The sequence below is a fragment of the Sturnus vulgaris genome, chromosome 11 (genome assembly GCF_052056855.1).
Source record: "Sturnus vulgaris isolate bStuVul1 chromosome 11, bStuVul1.hap1, whole genome shotgun sequence".
Taxonomy (NCBI): domain Eukaryota; kingdom Metazoa; phylum Chordata; class Aves; order Passeriformes; family Sturnidae; genus Sturnus; species Sturnus vulgaris.
This window is the reverse complement of record NC_142253.1, coordinates 14,065,725-14,089,383: the sequence shown is the minus strand read 5'-3', so window position 1 is coordinate 14,089,383 and position 23,659 is coordinate 14,065,725. Positions and strand designations below refer to the sequence as shown.

At 53.1% G+C, this 23,659-nt stretch overlaps 1 protein-coding gene across 2 annotated transcripts in view; it reads right to left on the bottom strand.

Annotated features, from left to right (window-relative positions):
* The window catches only part of TEX264 (testis expressed 264, ER-phagy receptor), a 38,294-nt gene extending 16,842 nt beyond the window's left edge, over positions 1 to 21,452 (bottom strand). The window contains exons 1-4 of one of the 2 annotated variants that reach the window (XM_014869615.2): positions 21,377 to 21,452; positions 20,369 to 20,436; positions 19,002 to 19,293; positions 13,678 to 13,899 (exon numbers count right to left, since the gene is read on the bottom strand). In XM_014869615.2, the coding sequence (XP_014725101.2) occupies positions 13,678 to 13,899; positions 19,002 to 19,259 (480 nt within the window). In that variant the 5' untranslated portion in view covers positions 19,260 to 19,293; positions 20,369 to 20,436; positions 21,377 to 21,452. Of the gene's footprint in view, positions 1 to 13,677; positions 13,900 to 19,001; positions 19,294 to 20,368; positions 20,437 to 20,829; positions 21,190 to 21,376 lie in introns of those variants that run through there. The other variant, XM_088171182.1, reaches the window with a different exon arrangement.
* Positions 21,453 to 23,659: the final 2,207 nt, after the last annotated feature.

The window sequence follows — 23,659 nt, the reverse complement described above, 5'->3', positions numbered from 1 at the left end:
AAGAGATCAAGTGGGTTTCAGCCTGGTTTGCTGAGGAGGAATAGGCAAGCTGATCACGACATCCATAAGCACATCTCAAGTACAACACGTTGGTAAATCTGATGTCAGAAAGTAAGTTTCCAGGACAGGAGGATCTTCAAAGCTATCAGCTAAGTGGAGCCAACAGTGGAAAAAGATTGTTTGAGCTCCCACTCAGGGAAACCCTGCATTCACAGGCTTGATTTGGGTGACAGGGATCTTAACCAGGCTCCCTGCAGGGCAGACACCCATGGGCCACTGGTCACCTTTGGTTCACTGCCCCTCCTGCTCCTCCTTCCCCTGCCCCAGGGACAGATCCCCATGTTTTAAAAGCAAGCCAGGACCCGGGACAAGTTCCTTCCTGAATGCTTATAAATGAACAAGAGGCATTTCCCCACAGGCTTCCAGCAAAGCCACCTTCAAACCCTCACATCCAAGAGCTTGCACCTCTCTTCCCCAAACACCTGGTAAAGGGCAAAGAAACTTTGGCAGGCTCCTGCATGATGACAATTTCTCCCAGTGAGCTCGGCTAATGAAGCCCCCAGAGCCTGCAGCCACTGCAGCCGCCGGCGGTAACGACTCGCCCAAGGAAATCCCCAGCGCTCTCCAACAGCGCTGGCGGGCACAGAGCAAACGGCACAGCCAGGCAGGCTGCCTGCAATGCGGGAGGGGCTGGGAACACCGCCGAGGAGAGCAGGGGGAAAGGCAGGTGAACCAGCAGCACCAGGCAGATTCACCAGGTAGAGCTCCAGGTGTCCTCGAGCCGGGACGTGCCACTTCGGCTGCTGCACGTGCTGGCCGACTTCTCCATCGGCCCTGCTGCAAGCGGCCATGGCAAGGCGAGGTGAGGCTGCTTTTCCTCTGCAGCTCTCACCTCCTCCTCCTCCTCCCCAGCCCACCAGAGACCCAGCACAGGTCCCGGGGGGCTCATTACCTTGTCTGGAGAGCAGAGCGCCCGCTGAGCAGCCGCCGCGGTGTGCCGGTCGTGCGGGGAGCCAGTGGCTGGCGGTGCCAGCAGGGACATAAGCTGAGTGCCTCCAAATCCAGGCTCTTCTGCTGGCAACAGAGACAGCAGGGGAGGGGAGCAGCTGCTTTCAGCGACCTTTGCAGTCTGGCAACTGCTCCTCTGCCAGCACAGGATCATGAGTTTGACTGTGCAGATCAATCAGGAGGAGAAATCAAAGCAGTTAAGCAAGGACAGAGCTCAGTCTGACTTGCCCTTCCACGAGGATCCCATATGCTCCCAGATGTGCTCCATGAGCTGGTAATGCTCTGGAGATGCATCACACCACTCAGTTTTCCAGATCTTTCCCTTCTGGGGAGCCAATTCCCCATCTGTACCACTGCTCTGCCCTCCCAGGTACCCCAAACCATACACAGCCCTGTGTAACACCACTGACAGCGGCACATCAGCCAAAGCTGCAGCCACCAGAGCTGCCCCAGATCCTCATTGGTGCCCTGAGACATAGAGGACATCCCTCCTCTTCCCAGCGCTATGTCCCTCAAACTCTGGGTACCTGGAAGATGGGGAGGACTTTGGGGAAGCATATCTACACCTCTGTCTCCATCTGCCCTTCCTCAAGCAGTCACAGCTTGCTATGGGCAGGAAGTGTACTCTGCCTGCTGCAGCTCTGTCCCAGGAAGTCTTGAACAGCAAGAGGGGAGGGATTTGGACATCAGTCCTGTGCCCCAGGGCACAGCAGAAAGCCAGAGTTGAGCCAATGCTATTGGTCCCAAAGTAGCTCCCACCAGGAGACACGGCTTTGCAAGGAAACTGCTGGGAGATGAAGGCAGTGGCTTCCTGGGGTGGCAGGACCTGAGCAGGACAAGTGAACTTGGCACCTAGAGATGCATGCGAGAGAGGAGGAGGAAGATTCAAGAACAGAGAGGAGTCGATGGCTGTGCTCCTCCACTGTGAGCCCACAACATCTGTCAGCTCCTGCAGCCACAGCAGCCACTTCTGCTTTGCTCATTCCTGTACTGCTTGGCAGAAGTACCCGAGCAAGTCTTTCTCCACATTGACCTCTTGATAAGCTTTTGCCAACTCACGGTCTGGTTACTGAATCACTGGGAGGACCTTACCCCAAGCTGTGAATCTGCACAGCGTGAAGAGCAGAGCAGCTGGCCCCAACAGATGATAGATATCTACCTTCCTGCATGTCAAGGACCTGCCATCAGCTCCAGGCAGAAATAAATCTGAGTAAATGAGAGTAACCGGCCATCCAATAGCAGGGAAAAAATGCAGGTGTCCACAACGGGAATAAGGCCATTGCTTCCCTCCCTGAAGTCTTCTCAGAGTGCCTTACAATCTTACCAAGTGGGAACAGAGCCTGTCAGCAAATGCATGAAGCCAACAGGCAGCTGCAGACAGGGCCACTCTGCGACCAACCATGGCACATTCTCTTCATCCCCCAGGGCCAGGACACGCCTTCAGGTTTCAACTGAAAGGTAACAGCCCCCAGTGACATGCTGGGACTGGGGCTCCCAGACCAACCACTCTCCCATCTGCTTTACAGCTCCATCTTTGACCTTCAAGCAGCACCTTTGCCTTAGTGTCCATCCCCGAAGATAAGGGAAAGAGACACAGTAGCAACTTTAAATGTACCAGGAGATTTTATGGTTGGTAGTGCGTGGAATGGGGAAACAGAAGCAGAAATTTCCAGGAGTTCTGTGATGCAAATGTGCCCATCCACAAGCTACCACTGTGACAAGCAGCCAGAGCCAGGGACATAGAGCAGTTACTAACTTGCTCTCCCCACTGTACCCAGCTCTGTCACCCCTTTTCATCCCTGCAGGGTTGTTATAATTCCTCACATTAGCAGAAGATGCAGGTAAAACCATCTGTCTGTGGAGCGAGCACCCGGTGGTCATTGTACAAGCTGCCAAAATAGAAAAAATCATTCCAATTACTCCATAGCGACAGAAAGTCCCAGGCATCCTTCTGCTCTGAGCCTTTGAAATGTAAAGCTGCACTGTTTGGTGTCATTTAATTTGGAGCTCAGCCTCAGATCAGCAGAGCCTCACTAAGCTTTAGGAAGAAGCAGCCATGCAAAACATACATGTGCAAAATTCAGATGTCAGTGGCCTGGAAGACAAGCACACCCCAAGCCTCACCAGTAACTCCACTTCATGGCTCCAGCACCTCTCTTTTGCCATCCCAGTGCCAGAGGAAGTTGATTCTGTCCCAAAAGCTGTATTGAGCCTTTGTTCCAAATCAGTACTCGTTTCTCTCTGGTATCCAGGAGAGGTGGCTCTCCATCACCATCTCCCCTCTTAGGAAGGTTTGCTCCTCTCCTCCATACTGGAAACACTTTTTTTTTTTTCGGACTACACACCCAGCCTAGCAGACCTGGCAGGGCAGAGTTATCCTACCAAAGGGAGAGTGATCTGCAACAAACCCAGCAGAAATGCATCTCCTCAAGCCAGGTGTGAGCCTCTGCCTCCTCACACTCACCACAGTATTGAGGAGCCTATGAAAGGTGAATGTTGGGTGGGCTGGGAAAAAGGAAATGGGTTGGACTAGAGGCACCATCAGGTGCTGATCCACTCGAGGGTAACGGGCACCTTCCATCTCTTACCAAAACCGGGCACTGCACTAGATCCTGAGAGAAATCAGCTCAAGGGTGACAGAGGACAAGCACTGGCTCGTGCTCCCCAGGGAGACTGGCCCCTCTGCCGTCTGACAGAAGGGGAACAAATACCTTTCCTTGTTGCCATGCAATCAGAGAGGTGCCAAGTGACCCATGCAGCACACTGGCCATGAAGGTGAAGAGAATTGCTACAACTTGTTGCTCGCTTGGGATGGAGCAGGGAAAGCAGCATAGGAAGCTTGGACATCCTGCCATGCTGCAGACCTCTATCAGCTGCCTCAGGGCATTTCTAATATGGAGTAATCCCTTCCAGCCCCAGGCATAAGCAGTGGAGTTAGAAACTGCTAACATTTCGATTACAGGCTCTGATTTTCCCTGTTATGGCTGAAACACAGGCTGGAATAAGCTGCCACATGCTGGAAAAGACACAAAAGGAGTCCTGGAGCTGAGGGTTTACAGGCACTCTCCAAAAGCCTGCAAGCCAATAATTAAGCATAGCTCAACCTTCCTCTTTCAAGAAGCTCACAGACCAGTCTGCAAGCTGCTCTGGAGCCCTGCAACAGCTGAGGCAGCTGGATACTATGAAGATGAACCCAGTCCTGGCAAATGCAGAGAAGTTCAGAAGGCCAGGATTTGGCAGCCTATCCTATCTGGCAAGACAATCCAAGTTGTCCTGACAATAAATAGGCAGTTGGTGTTTGCTCCTCAGAGCAGGATGTGATGTACTGGCTGTGTGTAGGTCTGCACTGAACCATTGCACCTCTCCATACCCTGCACCCACTCCCCAGAGGCTGTGAGTCCCTGAGGATCTGGGTGGAGTGTCGGCCACCAGGCAACAGCATAGAGAGAGGAAAAGCACATGCTGAGCCCATTAAAGCCTCCCCAAGAGGTGAGCAGCTCCACAGACCTCCACACCTGTCACAGTCATGAGGACTGGCCACTCTGGACACCTCAAGCCTGTTGCCTCTACCTAGGGCCACCAGCATACAGCAGCACCAATTCAAACAGCATCCACAGGGCAGCAGCTGCTGCAGGCAGGCAGAGTTGACAGAGCTGTGTGTGTGTATGTATATCTCCCTTTTAAACAAAGAGGCCCCGAGGGACCTCCAGTGTGACCCTTTGCTTCAGAGCAAACAGCTGGACTCTGCCACCTCACTGGTGCCCCAGCCACTGCTGCAGCCCCAAAGCAGTACCTTGCCTACAGCACACATGCTCTAGGCAGGAGGAGGAGCAAGAACTGATTTTGTTCTTTCATCCCTGTGATCCGATCACCACCCAACCTCGCAACTCATCCATCCATATTTTGACTCGCTGCAGAAGAGAAATGTTTTCACTCTCCTGCCCTCCCCAAAGCGAGGCCTTTCCTACCATTTTATACTTAACTAGAATTGAAAAAGTGCAAGTTAGTCATAGCACAATGGTCCATTTTCTGGAAGTAAAAATGCCACTGCTTTCAAGTGTATTATCTCCCTGCTCCCCAGGTTTCAAAGTGGGAGCTTCACAGCCAGGGAAACTGGGCCAACAGCATTTGTTGGAAAAGAGCAGTGTTTCTATGAAGCTGTTTCGCATTTGATTGGGTTCATTTTGCTGTTTCTTAAGCCTGGCACAGCTGGCAAGGTCTGGCTCAGAGGGCTATGGGGAAGAACCTGTCCAGACAAAACTCATTAGGACTCAGCTAAAATAATTGCAGAGAGGCAGATCAATCTCATCCTTGAATTAATTGACTAGCTGTCAAGAAGGGAAGACCCCAAGGTTCAGGACACTGTCACTGCTGGAAAAAGCTGGACACGTCTCCAATGCCTGACAAAGAAAACCTTTTGAACTGATTGCATCCTCTGGGATTCTCTATAAATACATCTGGGGAGAGTATATGTACAGATCAAGTCGATAAAGAGATCTGACAGGAAAGCACTGTAGTATTTTACTCTCCCTCCTTGCCCAAGGCAAACCATTTCAGTTCTTTCTCTTCCTTGGACAGCCATATGAAATATCCCCAGCTTCTCCCATGATCATTAATCCTCACTGCAAAGAAGAGGAGGAAGCAAATCTTTTGTCTGAGAAGATTCATCTCTGCGGTAATTTTGCAAGATTGGGCAAGTCATTACGAGGCTGCTCTCACAACTTTCCAAAGCCACAGCTTGGCAAGGTGAGCTGGTTTCCTACTCCCTCCTGGGACAAAAATGTCCCCAAACAGGACCACTGACTGACAGCCAACACTGGTCCAGGCTTTTGGCTGTCAGGCCATCAGGGATGCCCACACAGTTTGGCATGCATGGGAGGGCAGGCACTTGATGTTCACTCTTCTTCCAGGAGCTGCCTTTGGAAATGCTCCTGGAAAAGGAGCTGGGATAGCAATAGCATCAAAATGCTGGGTGCCGCAGGAAAGCACCCATTGAGGCAGAGATCTGGGGCTGATCTGCCAGCTGGAACAGCCTCCACACGAATGTGGTGGAGGCCCCATAGCCAGAGGCTTTCAAGATGCAATTGTGTGCTAGGTAACCACACTCCCTTTCCCTTGAAAGGTTGTACCTTTCAAAGTACTCTCTTTGCATGCCCCTTCCAACCTGGTCAGTTCCCATTTTGTTATCAATTAGAACTGGGAAGCCACAGGGGCAGGAGCCTGCATCCCATACCAGCTGCTTCCCTAGAACCAGGGCTCCCCTGCCTCCTGCTAAGACAGACACTTGCACAGAGTCAACAAAAAGTTGAGGAAAAGCTGGGTGATTTCACACATGCCACAAGCTGCAGAGGCAGGGAAGTAGTCTTTGTAACTACTAAAGCTCAAAGCTGGTCAGCAAACCTTTCCTGCTCTAAGCAGCAATCCTGTCAGAGCTGCAGTTTCACACCTGCCCCCATGAAGAGCAAAGCCAAAACAGAAGCTGCACAGTTTGCTTGCAAGAGAAAAGGTGTGTGCAGGCACAGGCAGCAGAGCAGCAGAAATGGCACCAGCACACACTGACTGATGCACACCAACGTGCCTGGCAGCACTGAACATGAAACATGGTCACTGTTAATTCACTGCCTGCTTGCAAGGACCAGGGAGAAGGTGACAGCAGATGAGCAGTGGCCTAGGGCTGCCACATTGCTCTGGGGAAACAGGAGAGTGGGGATGCCTGCTGCGAGTGTCAGGAGACGTGACGCAGAGCCCCAGATCCCCATATGTTCCATTAGCCACACAGGAGGAGTGTGCCCCCTGCAGACACAGGTTAAACGGACCTGTTCCGCTCCAAAGTCCCCATGGCACTAAACGACATTGCCCATCAAACCCCCTTCCACCTGGCTCAGCCCCCAGCCTGGCCTTGTGAGCATCCTGCCCTCCTCATGCTGAAGGCGAGGTCACTCACGCTCGCAGGACTGAAACATCTTTGGATGGTTTTGTCGCTAAAAATATTTAATAACTAAAAGTTGCTGTGAACGCACGAACTGATGCGATGTGACATCCAGCTGGGGGGTGCCAACCAGGAGTGGGCAGGAGGCCTCACTGCAGAGAGCCCACTGAAAACCAGCTGTCAGTGCAGGTCAGTGAGAGATGAACATGCCTGCAAAGGCACAGACACCTCGGGGTCCCTCTCCACTTCCTGCCATTGCATGTCATCTTTCACACAGGCTCGAGCTGGAACACAACAGTGCCCATCCCTCACCTGCTCCTCCTGCCCAGCCTGAGATCTAGAGCTTCACTGGCTCCTGGCAGAGGGCATGCACCAGTCAAGGTGCTCTCCAGCACTGCTGACCAAGCCACTCTGGTGCTTGTCCTCAACATCAACCAGGTTGGTGGACAACCAGGAATGGTCCATGAATAGTGCACGAGCCACATGTGACATGACCTACAGCCCAGCTCGGGACCATGCAAGGGCTCCCAAAACACTTTCCCTGGAGCCTGTATCCTTACTCCAAATGTCTGACAGCCCATGGCCAAGCAGCCTGTCACACTGTCAACACTGGTCTCGTCCTTGTCATCAATACAAGATGGACACATCAAATCCTCTATGACTCTCTAGGATTTTTTTCCCTGTTATTATTTAATGTGTGAGGATCACTTCCCAGCAGTGTCAGGTAACCTCCTGTTTTCCTGGGAACCCTACAGACCTATACCCAAGAGTACGTGGGCTTAAAGTGAAGGTCATCCCACCCAGCCAGGCAGCTAAGCCATCACCCCTAACCCCAGCTCCCTCTTTAAGCAAATTAATTTCCACAGTCACACCGGGGCATGGGAAAAAGGCAGAAGGATCGAGGGCTCCATGTCCCAGAAAGCCACTGGCATATTCTGCAGGGTAACCCATTGATGCAGAGGAAGAACATCAACTGGAACAACATCAGACCCACATAATGAGACACTGAGGGAAGCAAAGTCCCAGGTTTGTGGTGATAAGTTCTGGATAAAGGTATCCTGCTCCTCCTTCTCTGCAGAGAGATGGATATTTGGCTTTGAGTGGCCCTGGCTCAGCAAGGGCACCATCTTGGGCAGTGGTCTTCAGCCACTGGTCCCCAGGGCTTGCAGGAGAGCAAAGGAGTTCATGAGGACAAATGAAGCTATGGCTGTGGCTGAGGAACACAGGACTGAGCATCTGTTAGTAATTCCTAGACCTTTGGAGGAAAATTCAGGTAGCAGTTGATAGGGTGAAGCTGCCACTGTGATCATCTCTCACGCACGTGCAGACTGAAGCCTGAGCTGCTCACACACGACAAGCTGGCATTTAAAAATGCTTCATGCACAGAGCCCGAAATAAATAAACTAAATCATCCAGGAGAAAGAATTTAAGTGGAAAAACATCCCAATAATTGAGCCCTTTTTGCAAATGTTTTATCAGCTCCCAACCCCCAACCCCAGTCTCCCAACACAGCCAGGCAGAAGGATGGCCTTTAAAACACAAACACATCCCACCTGGGATGGGAACACAGCGCCACAGACCTTCATTTACAACAGCTGGGAGAAAAGGATTTTCAACAGATCTGAGCAAAGGCAGCAGGCTCAGCAGCATAGTCAGGAGAGCCAGGAAAGGTGAGGTGCAGCCTCACAAGGATGCTGAGGCTTAGCTGCCATAAAGGACCACTTAGGCTCCTAGCTCCCCCCAGACATAGAGGCGTCCACATTATGGAGCTGTCTGGGGCATAGGTAGGGGAGAAAAGTCTGAAGGATGGCACAGATTCAGCCAGGGGAAACCTCAGCAGTGCTAGTGAGAAGGGAGGGGTGTTCACTGAGTATTTCTGCACTGAATTTAGGACAAAGTCAGACGACATGGGCAGAGGATGTGGGTGAAATGTTTGCTCTTCCATGACAAGATAAAACACATGGCTTGCAGGCCCAGATAACACACATTTTAACATGCTGAAGTCTCTGCTGACAAGCTGTCCACATGTCAAAGGGTAACCTCTGGCCAGCTGGAGATGCTAAAAAGTCCCAGGAGAGACAGCAGCCTGTACCTGCCAAAATTCAATGACTAAATAACTAACATGAACAAGCACAGACTGGCCAGGCAAAGACAGCCAAGACAAAATATACGGATGGCTGCAACTGGGCCAGATCACCAGGAAGCAAAGGAGATTGGCATAATTAATGCCAACCAACACTTGTTTATAGCTGTCAGATCCTGTTGGCAAACAGGATTTATTTTTGTGGGGAGCACGGGCTTGCCTGATAAACCAGCACTTGTGCCGTTCAATCAAGCTCAGAAAAGATGCAGAACTTGGCATTGTTTCCCATCTCTAATTGAGAAACTACAACTCCGTCAAAGGACAGAGGCACGTGTTTGAAGTGGCTATTAGCTGGCTCAGATAAAACCCAGGACTGGGGGGGGGTCTGTGGCAGGGGACAAGGTCTCCACCAAAGATTCATGTACTACAGCAATATATGACTATTGCTGAAATAAAGCATCTATTTGAGCTACTGACAAGTCACAGGACTTTCTAAACTGAAAATAGGTCCAAAAAAGAAAGTAAAAATTAAGGTCAGAAAGTATGGAAAACATTGGAAAATACGGGAACTTTAAAAGCTTTGTGTATTTAGCTTAGCAAAGAGAGAGGTAAGAGGTGACTGTATCCTAAAATGCCATAGCTGACAAGGGGAGAAAAGCTTGCTCCAAGCTAATGGTTCAAGGAATAACACGTTTCCCTGGCTGTAAACAGGAAAAATCTACATCTTTTAGCACCTTGTGAAGCTTCTTTCATGGGGAGCTGAGGTGTGGAGGAACATGACAGCCTCTGTCAGGCAGGAGCCAACCTGATAGTCTCCCAAATTTTTCCTGGGATCACAGAGTCTGTGCCAGCCGCTGTTGCCCGAGATCTGCAGTGTAAAGGAGTTATTCACAAGCCCACAGAAGTGGGAAACTTGTGATTACAGAGCCCAGGGGAAGGAAAAAAGCTGGGAGTTTAACTGAAGTTGGAGGATACCTTTATAAGACCACCTAAGAGATAAAAGCCCAATTTTCCAAGTTAGGCAGAGTCAGAGTTTGAGGTCAGTCAGCTGGTGCTCTGGAGGGTGCAAGGCAGTCGGGATGATACCGGCATCCACTTCCAAATCTTCCTTGGCTGAAGAGAACACAAAACTGACCCAAAAACCCACAAAAAGAGGCCATGTTGAAAGCAGGCACTTCTAGGGCTGCAGTAGGAGATACCTGCCAGCTCTGCCTTAGATGCAATTAGCCACCTTTCCAGCTGCCAGAGGAGATCAACAGCCAGGAGGTCCAAGCCCACCCACGTGGCAGTGCCCACTAGATGCCAGAACGGATACAGAGAGATGCAGGGACACACAGCCCACCACAGAGAGCTCATTATACCTAAACCAGAAGAAACACTCCTTGAAATGGCAGGTTACAGGAGAATAACCTGCTCCCAGAGCTGTCAGAAAGGGTTCCCACCAGAGAAGAACTTTCTCCTTTGCTCCCAGGAGCTGGGAGTGCCAGGTCTGACAGGCAGCTGTGTTGTGGGCCACGAGTGCACATCCCAGGAAAGCAGGGCATCCCTGCCTGGAGGCAGGGAGAAGCAACATCAGAGGTTATTAGGGAGGAAATGCTTTTAAGGGACACTAAATAACCCCAGTTTATGCCTTAAATAACCCATGTTCAGAGTAATGAGCCAGTAGCCTCTCCTAGGCTCCTCAGAAGGCGATTCCAGCAGTAAGGCACTGTCAGCCTGCCATCCCAGGGGAAGGATGTCCTCTTACATCCACATGCAGGGATGTCCATTTCCTCACAGATCCCAAAAGCCAGGCCTGCACCAAAAGTCTCACAGAAACGCCAGCTCCTGAGCTCACAAGAGCCAGGGGGCAAAGATGTATGCTGTAGGGACAGCCTGGACATGAGACCTCCTGCTCCATGCTAGCTCATCTCCCTTCCACCCTTAATAAAAGGAAACTGTCATCTTACTGCTCTTTTAAAATTCTTGTTATACATTTATTTTTAACTTTTCCTGTTCCTCCAAAACAACAACAGACTGGGAAACACAAAGTCCAGACTGCTGTAAACCAGCACCACTGCATCCTCACTGCTTGGGAAACATGAGCCACAAGCATTCCTGGTAACTTTTGCACAGCACCAGCAAGCCCAGAGGGAGCCACATCCACATCCACCGACCTTTGGGACTAGATGTCCCCAAGTTAACCTCAGGGGATGCCGTGGGAAGGCCACTGGAGTGCCAGCTGTGGTAAGGCTTCTTTCAACTCTGGCCCAGACTTCCCCCCACCTCTTGCTGTCCTGTTCCCTCAGCTGGACCTCAAACCATCAGCTCCTTTGCCCTACATGCCCCCCTCCAGTCCCCTTCTCTTCCCATTCCTCTTCTCTATTTTTAAGCATCTCCAAAGCTTTCTCCACCCTCCCTCCCCACCTTGCAACCCTCTTCCTTCCTCCTTTGGCTCCTTCCCCATCCCCGGTTCTCTCCCATCTCCCTAGGATTAGGCAGCCATGTCATCCTCCCTCCACTTCAGCTAATTCCCTCTCTCCATGGGAGCCAGCATTTCATCCCTGCCACTGAGTGCCTTATGGCTTTTGCCTTCTGACCTCCTGAGATGGGAGAGCTGTGGGGGACCTGCTCTTGGCAGGCCTGACCCCCAGCTCTCATTAAGAGCACCCTTCCCAAAGCAGGCACTCAGGAAATAAATAAATAAAGCAAATCTGTCTCGCTGCTCTCTTGGGCTGCTTAAGGGAGTTGGGCTCTGGGGGTGGGATGAAGGATGCTATTTGGAGAAGCTGTCTCCATGGCAACCCCCATTCCCACCACTGAACGGGCACAGGTCACCTGTTTCCATGAAAGTTTCCCCCTTCCCTCCCAAACCCTCCATCCCAGGAAGTGCCAGCACAGCCCCAGGGGTGCAGACAGTCCAGGCTGAGAGAGAAGCAGCAACAACACAGAAGCAGCAGGGATGCTGCTGGCCCAGCTGCCAACAGCCTCCTGAGTCCCTCAGGCCACACTGGAGAAAGGCAGGGCATCCCCACGGTGCAGTGTGCAGGGAGCAGCAGCATCCACTCCCCTCTGCCCCACCCAGCATAGCAAACCCACCCTCTTCCTGCCTGTGCCCCACGGTCAGTGCCAGATGGGCAGGGGGGCCCTGCTCTGCTGCAGGACATTTGGACAGACACAGGCACCCCGACCCATGTGCTGCTGGGACTGGAGCAGAGATCAAAATGCATTCCCTCCCTCTGCACATGGCTGTGGGTGCTCTGTTTCTGTATGATTTCAGTTATTGTAAGTCGAAATCGACCGCTCCCATTAAACACTACCAGGTGCACCCAGAACAACCCGTGGTTCCTTTTTTAGCTCCAACTCCATCTCTCATGCAACAGATGTGCTGCTGGGACCTTTCCCCAGCTCAGGCAGCGTCAGCCCGGTGTCTCCGAGCACTCCCACGCCAACCTGACGCTCCCGCCCATGCCAGCCCCCTCCGTGCGCCCGCCACAGGGCTGGCAGCAGTGCCTGATGCCCCCACAACAAAACTGGCACAGCTCCAGGAGGAGACTCAGAGGATGGAGAGAGGATGAGAACAGGGGACTAGTTCTGCTCTCCAGAAGGGGGGGAAGGAGCAGTGGTGGTGTCACTATTGCCAGCACTAATACATCTTGGACCAGTAGCAGCTGGCAGCTCCCCACGGCGGGGGTGGACAAGAGGGTCGGCAAAGACCCCCAGCTGAAGTTCCAGGATTGGCACCCAGGCAGCCATCCTGCAGCACAGCGCAGGCTGGAGGGATTCACACGGTTCCCCCACAAGGCTGGGAGTTTCGCCAGGAAAAGCAAGTTTATAAATAGTATGTTTCAACACGAACAAACGAAAGCGTCAGAACTCGACAGTCAGATAAGCCAAGGGCTGAGCACCGGCCCCTCCACAGCATCCTCCCCCACTGGGAAGGACAGTCCCTTCCCTCCATCATCCAGATGGCCAGGACCTTCCTTGCTCTCTGGAAAGCCTGCATCTCGAAGTGTCTGTGTCAGCTGTGCTGCTTGGGAACACCCTTGCCACAGCTGCTCTGGCAGCCAGAGCAAGGCAGTGGAGCTGGCTTCAGAAAGACCACAAGCAGCAGGAATGGCCACTCAGGACAAGGGCAAACATAGCCCACAGCAGGCGGCCGCCCAGCCAGGGGGAAGACCCACATATTTCAATGTATTGCTTGAAAGAAAGTTTTTATAAGCCCACAGGCCAGAAAGTTTCTAACTTCTCCTCCTGTCTCTGAAGAAGACAGCTGCCCCACCAGTGAGGCTGGCACTCAAAACAGAAGTTCCATGGCACAAAGCATTACACCGAAGGGTACATACCTGCCAGATCCTAACAACAAGAAAGAGACTCAAGGGGAAAATCAGCTTTTATCTCTGCGTTAAGTAGAAAAGCAGCAAGTTATTAGATGAGAACTTGTTTCTCGTAAACACAAAACAGCAGAAAAGACACCCCTGTGCCTACCGAGCGAATGGAAGGACATCCCTGCTGGGGAACTACCTGCCAGATTGCAAAAGGAGGAGATCTTGATGGTAGCGCCCAAGGGAAAACATCAAGACACGGCATGTCAGAGCAGCCCCATCAGCTGTCAGGAAGAGAAGCCTCTGACAGCCCACAGAACACATGCAACGCTCCTCACACCACACTTGCTTACCTTGATGTAAGTGTCAAGGGCTGGGTGGACACGGTTGACTGCCAGATGGATGGACAACGGTGTAGTGAACGGGAAGGTCGCCATGACCACGTGGCTGGGAGCAGGGAAGCTGAAGATCTTAAAGCCATACTTCTGGAACCGTTTGATCTGCTCTTCCGATGGCTTCTCATCTCCCTCGCTCAGGATGCGGCCTATGGCAAAGCGGCACTTCTCTGGAGACACCTGATTGAAGGGGACAGACAGACAGTGTCAGAAGAAAAGAGAGGCTTGAAGCTGGCCAAAACCTCAACTTGCTGAGCTTGGAGGCAGGAGATGACCATAAACCAGTAAAAACAATGGCGCAGTTTTGGCACACCAAAGCAGGTGCCCATGCCCAAATCATCTACACTCCTTCCGGCCTAAATGCACAGCCCTGTGGGGAAGGTGCTGCTCCTCTCCTTGGAGGGCAGAGGGACTTTCAGCAGAAGAGGGCTAAACCCCACCAAGCTGCTCATTTAAACCTGTCACAGGTGACAGTGACTGCAGGAAGTGTCTCTCCTGATCCTGCATCAGACACATTTCTGTCAACTGGTCACCACTATCCCCTTCTGCAGGACACCCTTGCAGCTCAGGAAGAGAGCTTAGAGATGTGCCTTCCAAAGTAGGCACACTCAGTATGGCAGTTTTGGGGTGGGGAAACTGACACAGGTAAGACCTGCATGCAGTCACCCTGCTACTTACAGTAACACAAAGAGAAGCATATTCACTTCTATCCTGAACCCAAACAACATCTGAAATCTAAAACAAGCTCTCTTTACAGATTTGAGGATGCCTCCCATTAAGACAGGGGTTGCAGGGCTCTCAGCCCAGCAAACGGGGTTCTCAAAGCTCTGCCACCAGCACAGTAATGGCCCACTGGACTCCAGCCATCTCCACACCAAAGCTGACCCAGGCCACAACTTTCATTTCTAGTTTACAACAGAATCCCACCATTGAGTTCAAGTTTACCCACAGCCCTGGGCAGGAACGTGGGAGGGGGCTGGACAACCCAGCCACTTTTCCTGATACAACCTAAGGGCACAAAGGTGTCCCAAAACTATCACAGGGACGATGTGAAGCAGAGAGAGGATGTACCAAGGCCAGTTTTGTCGGTTCCCATTCCCATGCAACGCCACAAGGGGATCTGTGCTCCGAGCTCATCCCTAACTTTGCTGTACTAAAGCTCACCAAAGCTTCTTCCTGCAGTGCAACCACTCTCTCCACACTCCTTGCCCTGCCTTTCCCTTAAACACCTTTTGATGTCACAAAGCAGGACCATTCCAGAAGGGGAACACAAGCAGATGCGAATGGAAGAAAGCAAGCAGCCTGTGGAGCAGCATCCATCAGGCTGGGACACGTCTCGTGGCTCGCTCTTGCCCTCCTGTGCTGCAAGAGGGAGCTGCAGACAGGGCTGTGCCCAGCATCCATCACCACTCCAGGCAGGAAAGGAGAAGCAGATCCACCCCAAAGACAGCAAGAGGCAGCTGTAAATGGCATCCCTGGGAAAAGAGCCAGATGAAACAAGGAGATACAGAAATCTAGATTAAATTCCTTTAAACATTCAATCTCCATTTATGTCCTGAGCAAAGACAGTTCAATCCCAGCCCCGGAGTAACTGCTGGAAGGAGCAGAGCTGCTGAAGTGGGCAACAATACTAGGCCAGGCATGTTTGCTTCCTCCCTTCTCCTTTCACCTTTCCTTTTCATAGCATGTAGCCCCACAGACATCTTTCCAAGGGTAGCAACAAGGCAGATGGAAGAGGGAAAGAGGGAAAGGGAAAACTCCACTAAAAACCAGCTTTTCCCTAAAGATTTGTCTTTTTCAGTAGGCAGGTGCTGATCAAAGCCTCTGGTCCCCCAAGCTTCCTGACAAAGAAGTTCTGGAAATTATTACTTAACCTATCCATCAGCTTTGCCAATTGGAACAAAGCCCATTTCTGCATTCACAGAGCATTCTGGCCTTATCCACCCAACATCTGGGCACAGGCTTGTGGCTAAGCACATGGACTGGACCACAGGCAAAAGGCCCTGGCATGTGCCCACAGCTGTATGTGAGCAGGAGCTTGGCTGGAGCTAAGCACAAACCCACCCACCACATCCAGTCCTTGCTGAGGAGTTACTTTTGTTCCTGCCAGAGGTAGGAAAATGAGGGAGAAGTCCTCCAGGCTTCTAAATATTAAATAAAAAGGGAAAGAAAAAAGTTGAAATTAATATTAATCTTGTCCATTAAAACACATAAAACATTGCTGGCAGGGTTTTGGCAGCACTCAGGGAGCATCCTTGTGTGAACGTTGGGAAAGCCAGGAGACAGCAGGGAGCCCCAGGGATACTGGTGGCAGTGGCTGCCCTGAGGCCTGGCATGACCCCGAGGCAGCCCACATGCCATGGGGCTACTCCCAGCCCAGAGCAGCATATAGCTGCTGCTCTCCAGCTCAGCATTCCCATCCTTTCTCCTAGCCAGAGCCTCCTTTGACCATGAGTCCACCAGCACAGTAATTGCCACATGGCACTTGCTGGCCACCAGCCCCGTCCTGTCCCAGTGTCAGGGGCACCAAACCCCGAGGAGCCATGGCTGGGGGTGGCTGGCTGGCCAGAGCTCTCCAGTGCTCCACCCGACACACAGCAGGATGTAGCCAGCACCTTGTGCTGCCTGATCACAAAAGGTCTATTTTTGGAGACAAGTCAACATCCGTGGCAAGTGGCCAGCTCTGGGCGGGCCAGCTCTGCCAAAGGGTGCTTCACCGAGGTCAGGAGAGCACTGAGAATGAGGAGGAAGAGGAGGAAATAATCTCTTCCTCTCAGGGGAAAGGCAGCCTGGGTGACCAATCCCACCCTGTGGAACCTCCAGGAATGAGGACCCAGCAGCGCACACCATCTCCCATGCCATCATGGCTCAGTGGATATGAGCACACAGAGAGCCCCATGGGACACTGGGGTGCTCTGCACCTAAGGTATGAGCACTGCAGTCTCCGGCCAAGACTCAGCTGGCCCTTTCTTCACCTGTCCAGAGGCAAGAGAACTACCTGCCCAAACACATTCTCACTCCCAGCACCCTGCCTGGCCTGACCTGCCTGTTGGTGAGATGTGGATCTCTGCGGGGACGCCTTCAGGAGCCACAGATCAGCCCATGGAAGGTCCCTCCAGCACCCCAGCTGCTCCAGCAGACCAGGTCTGACACTGTGCTCATGGATGGCAGGTGAGGGGAGGCTCCTGTCACTGTGCAGACACTGCAGCTATATCCTGCATAGTCCCCCTGTGCCCCAGCCACCACAGAGGCTACAGGGACAGGAGGCTCAGGCCAGTGTCACCTGCTCAATGAGATGAGCAAAGGCACCTGTCCCAGAGAAGGGCAAGGTCCATGGGGCTGCCTGCCAAGCCTCGGAGGGCAGGTTAGACTCTTGCCACAAAGAGGAACAGTTGGCTTCCAAAACTCTGGATGGCCACCAGAGACAAAGCCTGCAGCCCCACTGCCTTCAGTCACAGGGTGAAGACAGAAATGCAGCAGGGGCAGGAATAGGAAAAAAAAAAAAAAGACAAGACCTGGAAGGGGAGGCAGTTTGACCCTACATTGACAGCCCAAATTTTCAGGGTCAGGTCAAAGTTACTCATTCCTAGCCTCACCTGGTGCTACCAGGGAAAGCATTCCCTGTGCCAGCCAGGGCAGGAGTTACCACAAATATTCTTATCAGTATTTGTGGACCTCAGCAGTACAGGCTTTGGCAAACAAAAAGCCAAGGCACAACACCCTTGATACAATGTTAGTTGAAAGGCTGCAGGGCAACCACAGGCATGTGCACATCACATCCCTGGAGCACGACAGCACTGGGAATAGACACTGAGTCCTCCCCACAGCATTGACTGCCTGCTCTGCATCTGGAGACCATGGCAGAACAAGCAGCAGTATCAGGATTCTCAGCTCCAGGTGAAGCCTTCAACACAAGGACACAAATTAGTGGCAGTGAAATGGCCACACTGACCAAACGGGCACCATGGCTCCTGCTCCAAGTATGACTCTTCCTCCAGACAAAAGTGTCTCACACATGCCTAGTTAAATCCTGCCTCTGCCCAGCTCATCCTAAGGAGAGAAGTCATCCTTGCCACCATCCTTCTCAGGCCAAGAAGAGGCATCACAGTGTCTTCTCTGCCTCTCGTGATCCAGGCAGGTAGAGACAAGTCAGGGCATCACAGGATACAAGGTGGCTGAACACAGCAGGCTCCTCTGTGCACAGCACAGTGCCAAGCTCGGTGCTTTCTCACCTCCAATATCTTCCTATCACAGCTCACTCAGCTCTATGTTTTCATGGACAAGTTCTTCCCTCAAAGCAGGTCTAATCCTTGGGAGAACCATCTTGCAAGCAACAAAACAAGGTTTCTAAAACAGGACGAAGCACCCCCAGAGCAGAAGCACTGGGTGAGAGCCATCAGGCCAAGCACTGTGCCCTGCACCAGCCCCCAACACACAAGCCCAAGCACACATGCACAGCTGCTGGCCACTCTTTTGTCCCTCCTCCCCACGGATTCCTCCACGGTCACACTAGCTACAGCAGCATTACCGAGGAGCCAGGCTGTCTGCCCCAGACAAATGCCCACATGCCATTATTTGGAAACCCCCGAGTCACTTAGCATCAGCAGCCAGGTTCCAACCCCCCCAGCAAGTTCTGATGCACTTTTGTTTGTTCCCTGCCTTTAACTGTTCCCATGGAGTGCTGGGCTCTGGCTGGCAGCCATCAGGCAGTGTGCTTTCTGCTCACCTCTCAGCCCAAGGAGCATCATGGAGCAACTGTTTCATCAGACAGGAGCCCTCAGCATGCTGCACCTGAGGTTTCAGTAAGAACTCTCAGGGGATGGAAGAACTACTCAGAAACACATGAGAGCACTAGAAACAAGAGAAGGAGTATGCATGAGAACAGACTGAGGTTTCGAGAAGAGACCATCTGCTTTCAACCACAGAACTGCAAGTCCAGAAGGAGCCTTAGCTGCACTTCCAGGGAACATGCCAAGGAATGCCTCACCTTTGGGTCATGAACGCTGGCTTCTTTTCCATAACTAGCTCTGTTATCCTGCTTATACCCTGTTCAGCAGAGGCTATCAGAAGATACCAAGCTTTGCTCACTCACTGCCTTTCAGTCAGGATTATGCAAAATCCCATCTGCTTTTAGGTGCTTTTCCCCACACCAGGTCCTCTGTAGATCTGGGAGACCTCGTGGACCCCAGTGCTTACCTACAGAGGATGAGCTGCACGTGCCTGAAACACAATTAGGGAGCATCCCAAGCTGGGAACCACTGGCCTCGCCGAGCACATCTTACCGTGTGAGGGTTGTCATAGTACACGCTGATGGAGCAGAGCTTCGAGGAGATGCTGCAGCCATCCGTGAAGAGCTGCCCGGATTCTCCATATGGGCCCACCCTGAACTTGTAGGCCAGTGTCATGTTGCCGACAGGGGGTGAGCCAGCACTCACAACCACCTCGGTGAAGAGCCCCGAGTAGACGACGAAACCGAAGACAGTGAGCAGCAGCAGCACGACGAGCGCCGCGATCAGCCCCAGCAGCACCCAGTCGGTCATGATGGACACCTGGTGTGCCACAGCTCCTGAGGCACTGGCAGCAAGAGCACAGAAGAAAAAGAAGGACAGTCAAGCTACCACTCGGGTGAAGAACTGCTTTCTAAAGTGATTTACTTGCAGCAAAACGCACTCTCTTCCAATTCTTCTTATGCGTGAAGCTTAACAGAGTGGAAACCCCCCCGAAGCCTCCTGTATATTAGTGCCACATTGCATCAGCCTGTTCCAATTGGTCACCAGGTACAAATTATATTGCTTCAGCACCACTTGGGAATGAGGTGGTTTTGAAGGGAGGACAGAGAAGCATCATCTCCATCTCCTCAAAACTGTTCAAATCCAGTTTTGCATCCAGGAGAGCCCAAAAACCACTCTAGGAGCCTGCATCATTTATAGGTATCAGGCCCACTCAAACCAGGGCACTACATCTAGAAGCCCAGACCTTCCTGCAATGACCGAAATGAGAACCACACCAGCTCAGATCCAGATCCAAGCACCCAGAGAGGCTCAGAGGAAGCTGAAGAGCCAGCTAGAAAAAGCATTCCCAACATACCCAGGTACAATGAATTACTGGTATTCCTTTTAGATGTCTTTTTTTAAACTAAAAGAGTTTTCATAACTTCAATAAAGGCTTCCTGTTTTGTTTGGTATCTTTTCCCTTGTGCTGACTGTGGGACACAGCAGCCTGGTGAATGCCTCCTGCTTGTTTTCACCCACCAAGAGCAATCACTCTGGGGAGTTGCAACCCAAACCCTTTCAGAAGAGTTGTTTGTGTTTTATACTCCCTTGAAACACAGCTCTGGTCACACAGGGAACGGTTGCGATGCTCCCCTGGGACTTTCACAGAAGGGAGGTTTGGAAGTGAGCACCGAAGTAAACAATCCACCTTTACCTCTGTGTTATAAACACACTTTGCCCACAAAGTGTCGTTCACTGAGGCTGCTGCTTGTTCACCCAGCTTTACAAGAGAAAAGCCACATCCTGGTAGGAAGCGCAGGCGGCTCCACTCTGCTTGAGCCCGGCAAGCACATACATGGCACAACCAAGCCCTGCTGAGCCCAAACTGGGAGCACGCTCCTGGGCCAGGCACCATCTCACACCGTGACCCCACTCACCTGAAAAACCAGCTCAGCCCAGAAATGCTTCAAGACATCTGATCCACAGGGGTGCAGGATCTGTGGCGCTGCAGCAGGAAAAAATAAGTATCATTGTTTCCTCTGAAACTCACGGGACCAAAAGCAAAACAGCTGTGGCAGAGCAGCCGAAAGGCGACCAGGTCTGGTGACCTCAGACCTGCTCCCCAAAGGTGGGGTGTCCCGAGGAGAACCTCCTCCTGCAGGACCACGCAGGCCAAGATTTCTTCCCAAAACTGCACGGGCACCAAGAAACAGGGAAATGGGAAAGGAACGGTGAAAGAGGACGATTTCCTGCCTCTGCTGGTGTGTCCCAGCCCGGAGGTCCCCGGGAGCACCTGAGCCGCACCTGGAGCAGCTCCGGGGTGCCGGGGCAGCAGAGCTCCCGGAGGGATACAGCCGCTCCCGCAGCGCCTCAGCTCCTCCCTGTAACCAACACAGACCTGGCATTTCCAATCACGGCTCCGGTGATTTCCCCCAGCTGCCAGCCCCACGCCCAGCCCCAGGGCCCCGATGGCAGCCGCCCCAGAGGAGAGCAGGGTATTTTTGGTTGTTCTTCCCGGTTCCCGTGGCTCGTTCCCCGGCGGGACTGGCAGGCACTGCCGGTTCCCCTCAGCCCTTCTCACGGGCCGGGGATGTCACATCGCCTTTCCGCCCGGGATGTCGACCCTCCCGGTGCCCGTGCCCGGCGGAGGGTGGGGGTCTGCCTTGAGTGGCCCCGCAGTCCGGCCTGCCTGCCGGGAGACGTAGCCCTGGGCCCCGCCTGCCCGCAGGCAGCGCTCTTCGCACCGGCACCGGTGCAACCCCCGCCACCGGCGTGCCCACCGCCGGAGCGCTGCGGGACCCGGCCAGCGCCCTCCGGCTCCAAGAAGGCCGCAGCCTGGGGGGACCGGGTCGGGGCGGCGCTGCCTGCCAGGCCCCGCGGATCCTCGCAGAGCCGCCCCCGCCGCATTGCCAGGTAGGGTCCCCAGGCTCCCCCCGCGCTCTCACCGGGGCTCCCGGTGCGCCGGCCCGGACCGATCCCGGCGCCGCCCCGCCCCGCCGCCAGGGGGCGGCTGCGCGCGGGGCCTGGGGGCGGGGCCGGCGGGAGGGGCGGGGTCGCGGAACCGCGGTGGGATGGGCGGGGCTTCCGGCAGGGGCGGGGCCGGGGCGGGGCGTCCCTGAGGGGTTGCGGCAGCGCCCCGCGGGGAGAGCGCCCCCTGGCGGACGGACCCGGCCTCAGGGTGGGCACGGGTTCGAGTACCCCCTGGGGCTCCACGGGGTTCCACACAGCTCCCGGCTCCTTCCCTACCCTTCCCAGCGCCTCCCGGATTATCCAGCCCTGCAGCCCGGGAGCCCCTCTCTGTGCCGAGCAGGAGGGCTGTGAATGCAGGGCTCCCAGACCCCTGCAGCAAGGCGGGGGGCTCTGCTCTCCCCTCCCAGCCGCGCACCCTCCAGGGCACCGCTGATCAGCGCTGTCCTATAGGGTGCCGGGCTGCGGCATCCCGGCGCACATCCCTGCCGGCTGACCCGAGCTCAAGCTGCCTATGGCCAGAGGTGAACGGGCCCCTTCCCTCGGGCGCTGGACAAGCAGGTGCCACCCTGCACCAGCCCAGCGTCGCGGCCCTGGCCACACGGCCTGGCCTGGCCGGTCGGGGCAGAGGGCAGAGCTGCTCTGCAGCGCCCAAGCGCTTCCCAACAAACCCACAGAGGGTTCTGAACAGCTGCTCGCAGGTTCCATCGCTGGGGCTGTTACAACCTGGCAGAAACATCTTGGCTTCTGCCTGTGTTTGGGCTTTCCCACTGCCCAGCTGGAAGGAAAACCAGGCAGACGGCACTGCCCAACAAGGGGAGTACCAGGAGAGCTAAGAAGCAACCTTCGCACCTCTCCGAACTTTCTTCAGCCTCTTCAACCCTCTTAGCAAGGAAAGTTTTCTCTACATTAGTCCATGAGCCACCTCCAGATGCAGCAACAAGGAGCAGTGGAGTTTGCTGCGGCCTCTCCTGCTGTGGTTTCACATCCATTTCCCTACATTGCAACCTCCTTCACTGGGGCTGGTTTTTCTTTTTTATTTGCAGAGGGAGCCCAGCCACTGCTTTTCACCAATGTGGTCATTTATGAACACCAGTGGGAAATACTGCAATATTTCAATACTTGCCTTTCTTGAGCATCTTCCTAGTGAGGATCTTGAGGCTTTCCATAAACTGAAATTAGTTAAACCTCAGAGGCCCTCCTTGTATTTGGCATTATAACTCTTGCAGCTGGAAGAAAATATTCCATCTTGGTTACATATCTTGCCTGAAGCTATTCAGTGAATCACTGGCAAGAAGAGGAACAAAAAAGCCCTGCAGCTGCCAGCTCTGGCCATTGACACTTCTCTTTCCTCCAGCCTTAAAGTTCTTTAAATCTGCACACAATTAGTACATAATGCATATGTTTCTCCATTACAACAGCAAACACTAAAATTTGGGTCTCATTTAACAGCTTCATGCCATCGCTCTAAACCAGTACACTGGGGAGAGGTGAGGCAGGATGTAAAATGTGCTCTCCAGCAGGGCCCTGTGTGTCAGGGTAGGGCAAGCACTTGGTCTCAGCACATTTGTTTGGGCCCTGGGCCCCTCACATCTCTAACAGGGGATGCAGATCAGCCCATTCTCATTTGAATTCTCTCTAAGTGGCAGGCAGAAGTGGAGAGTTGTGAGCAGAAGCAGATGTGGGTGAGTTACACCATCTCTAAACTTCATCTCTCAGCCAACATTTCTCCTCTACTTTAGCCTCTCTATGGAGGGACTTCAGGTTCATCCCAGCATTAGCAGGCAGAAATGCTGCTCAGTAGGGCAGTCACCTTATCTCACTCCTGCAATACTCTACATTGTCTCAGCAGGATACGTGTGCTGGGATATTCAGCTCAGCCTTGGCCCAGTCCTTGGCTTTCTAGTTCTGCTCACACCTGCTGGACCCTCCATCCTCTGCTCCAGGACAAGATAGTTTGTTGTCCTTCCTCTCTCAGTTGCCTTTACCTACTGGAAAAGGTGAGCTGAGCATTGCAAAGGTCACTTCAGGTGCCCAGTAAGCAAATAGATGTGATAAGGATACTGATCACCTTGGGAACGTGGCAAAACACAAACGGCTCTGACTAACTCTGCATGGAAATACCCTCCCCAGAGGGGCAGGCAAGAGGCCAAAACAGCTCACACAGCACTGGGAAATTCCCATCAGCATAGACACATATAGGCTCCACTCCCAAGTTCTTCCTGGATGCCCATAACAGCAACTCTGTATTATTGCTGGTG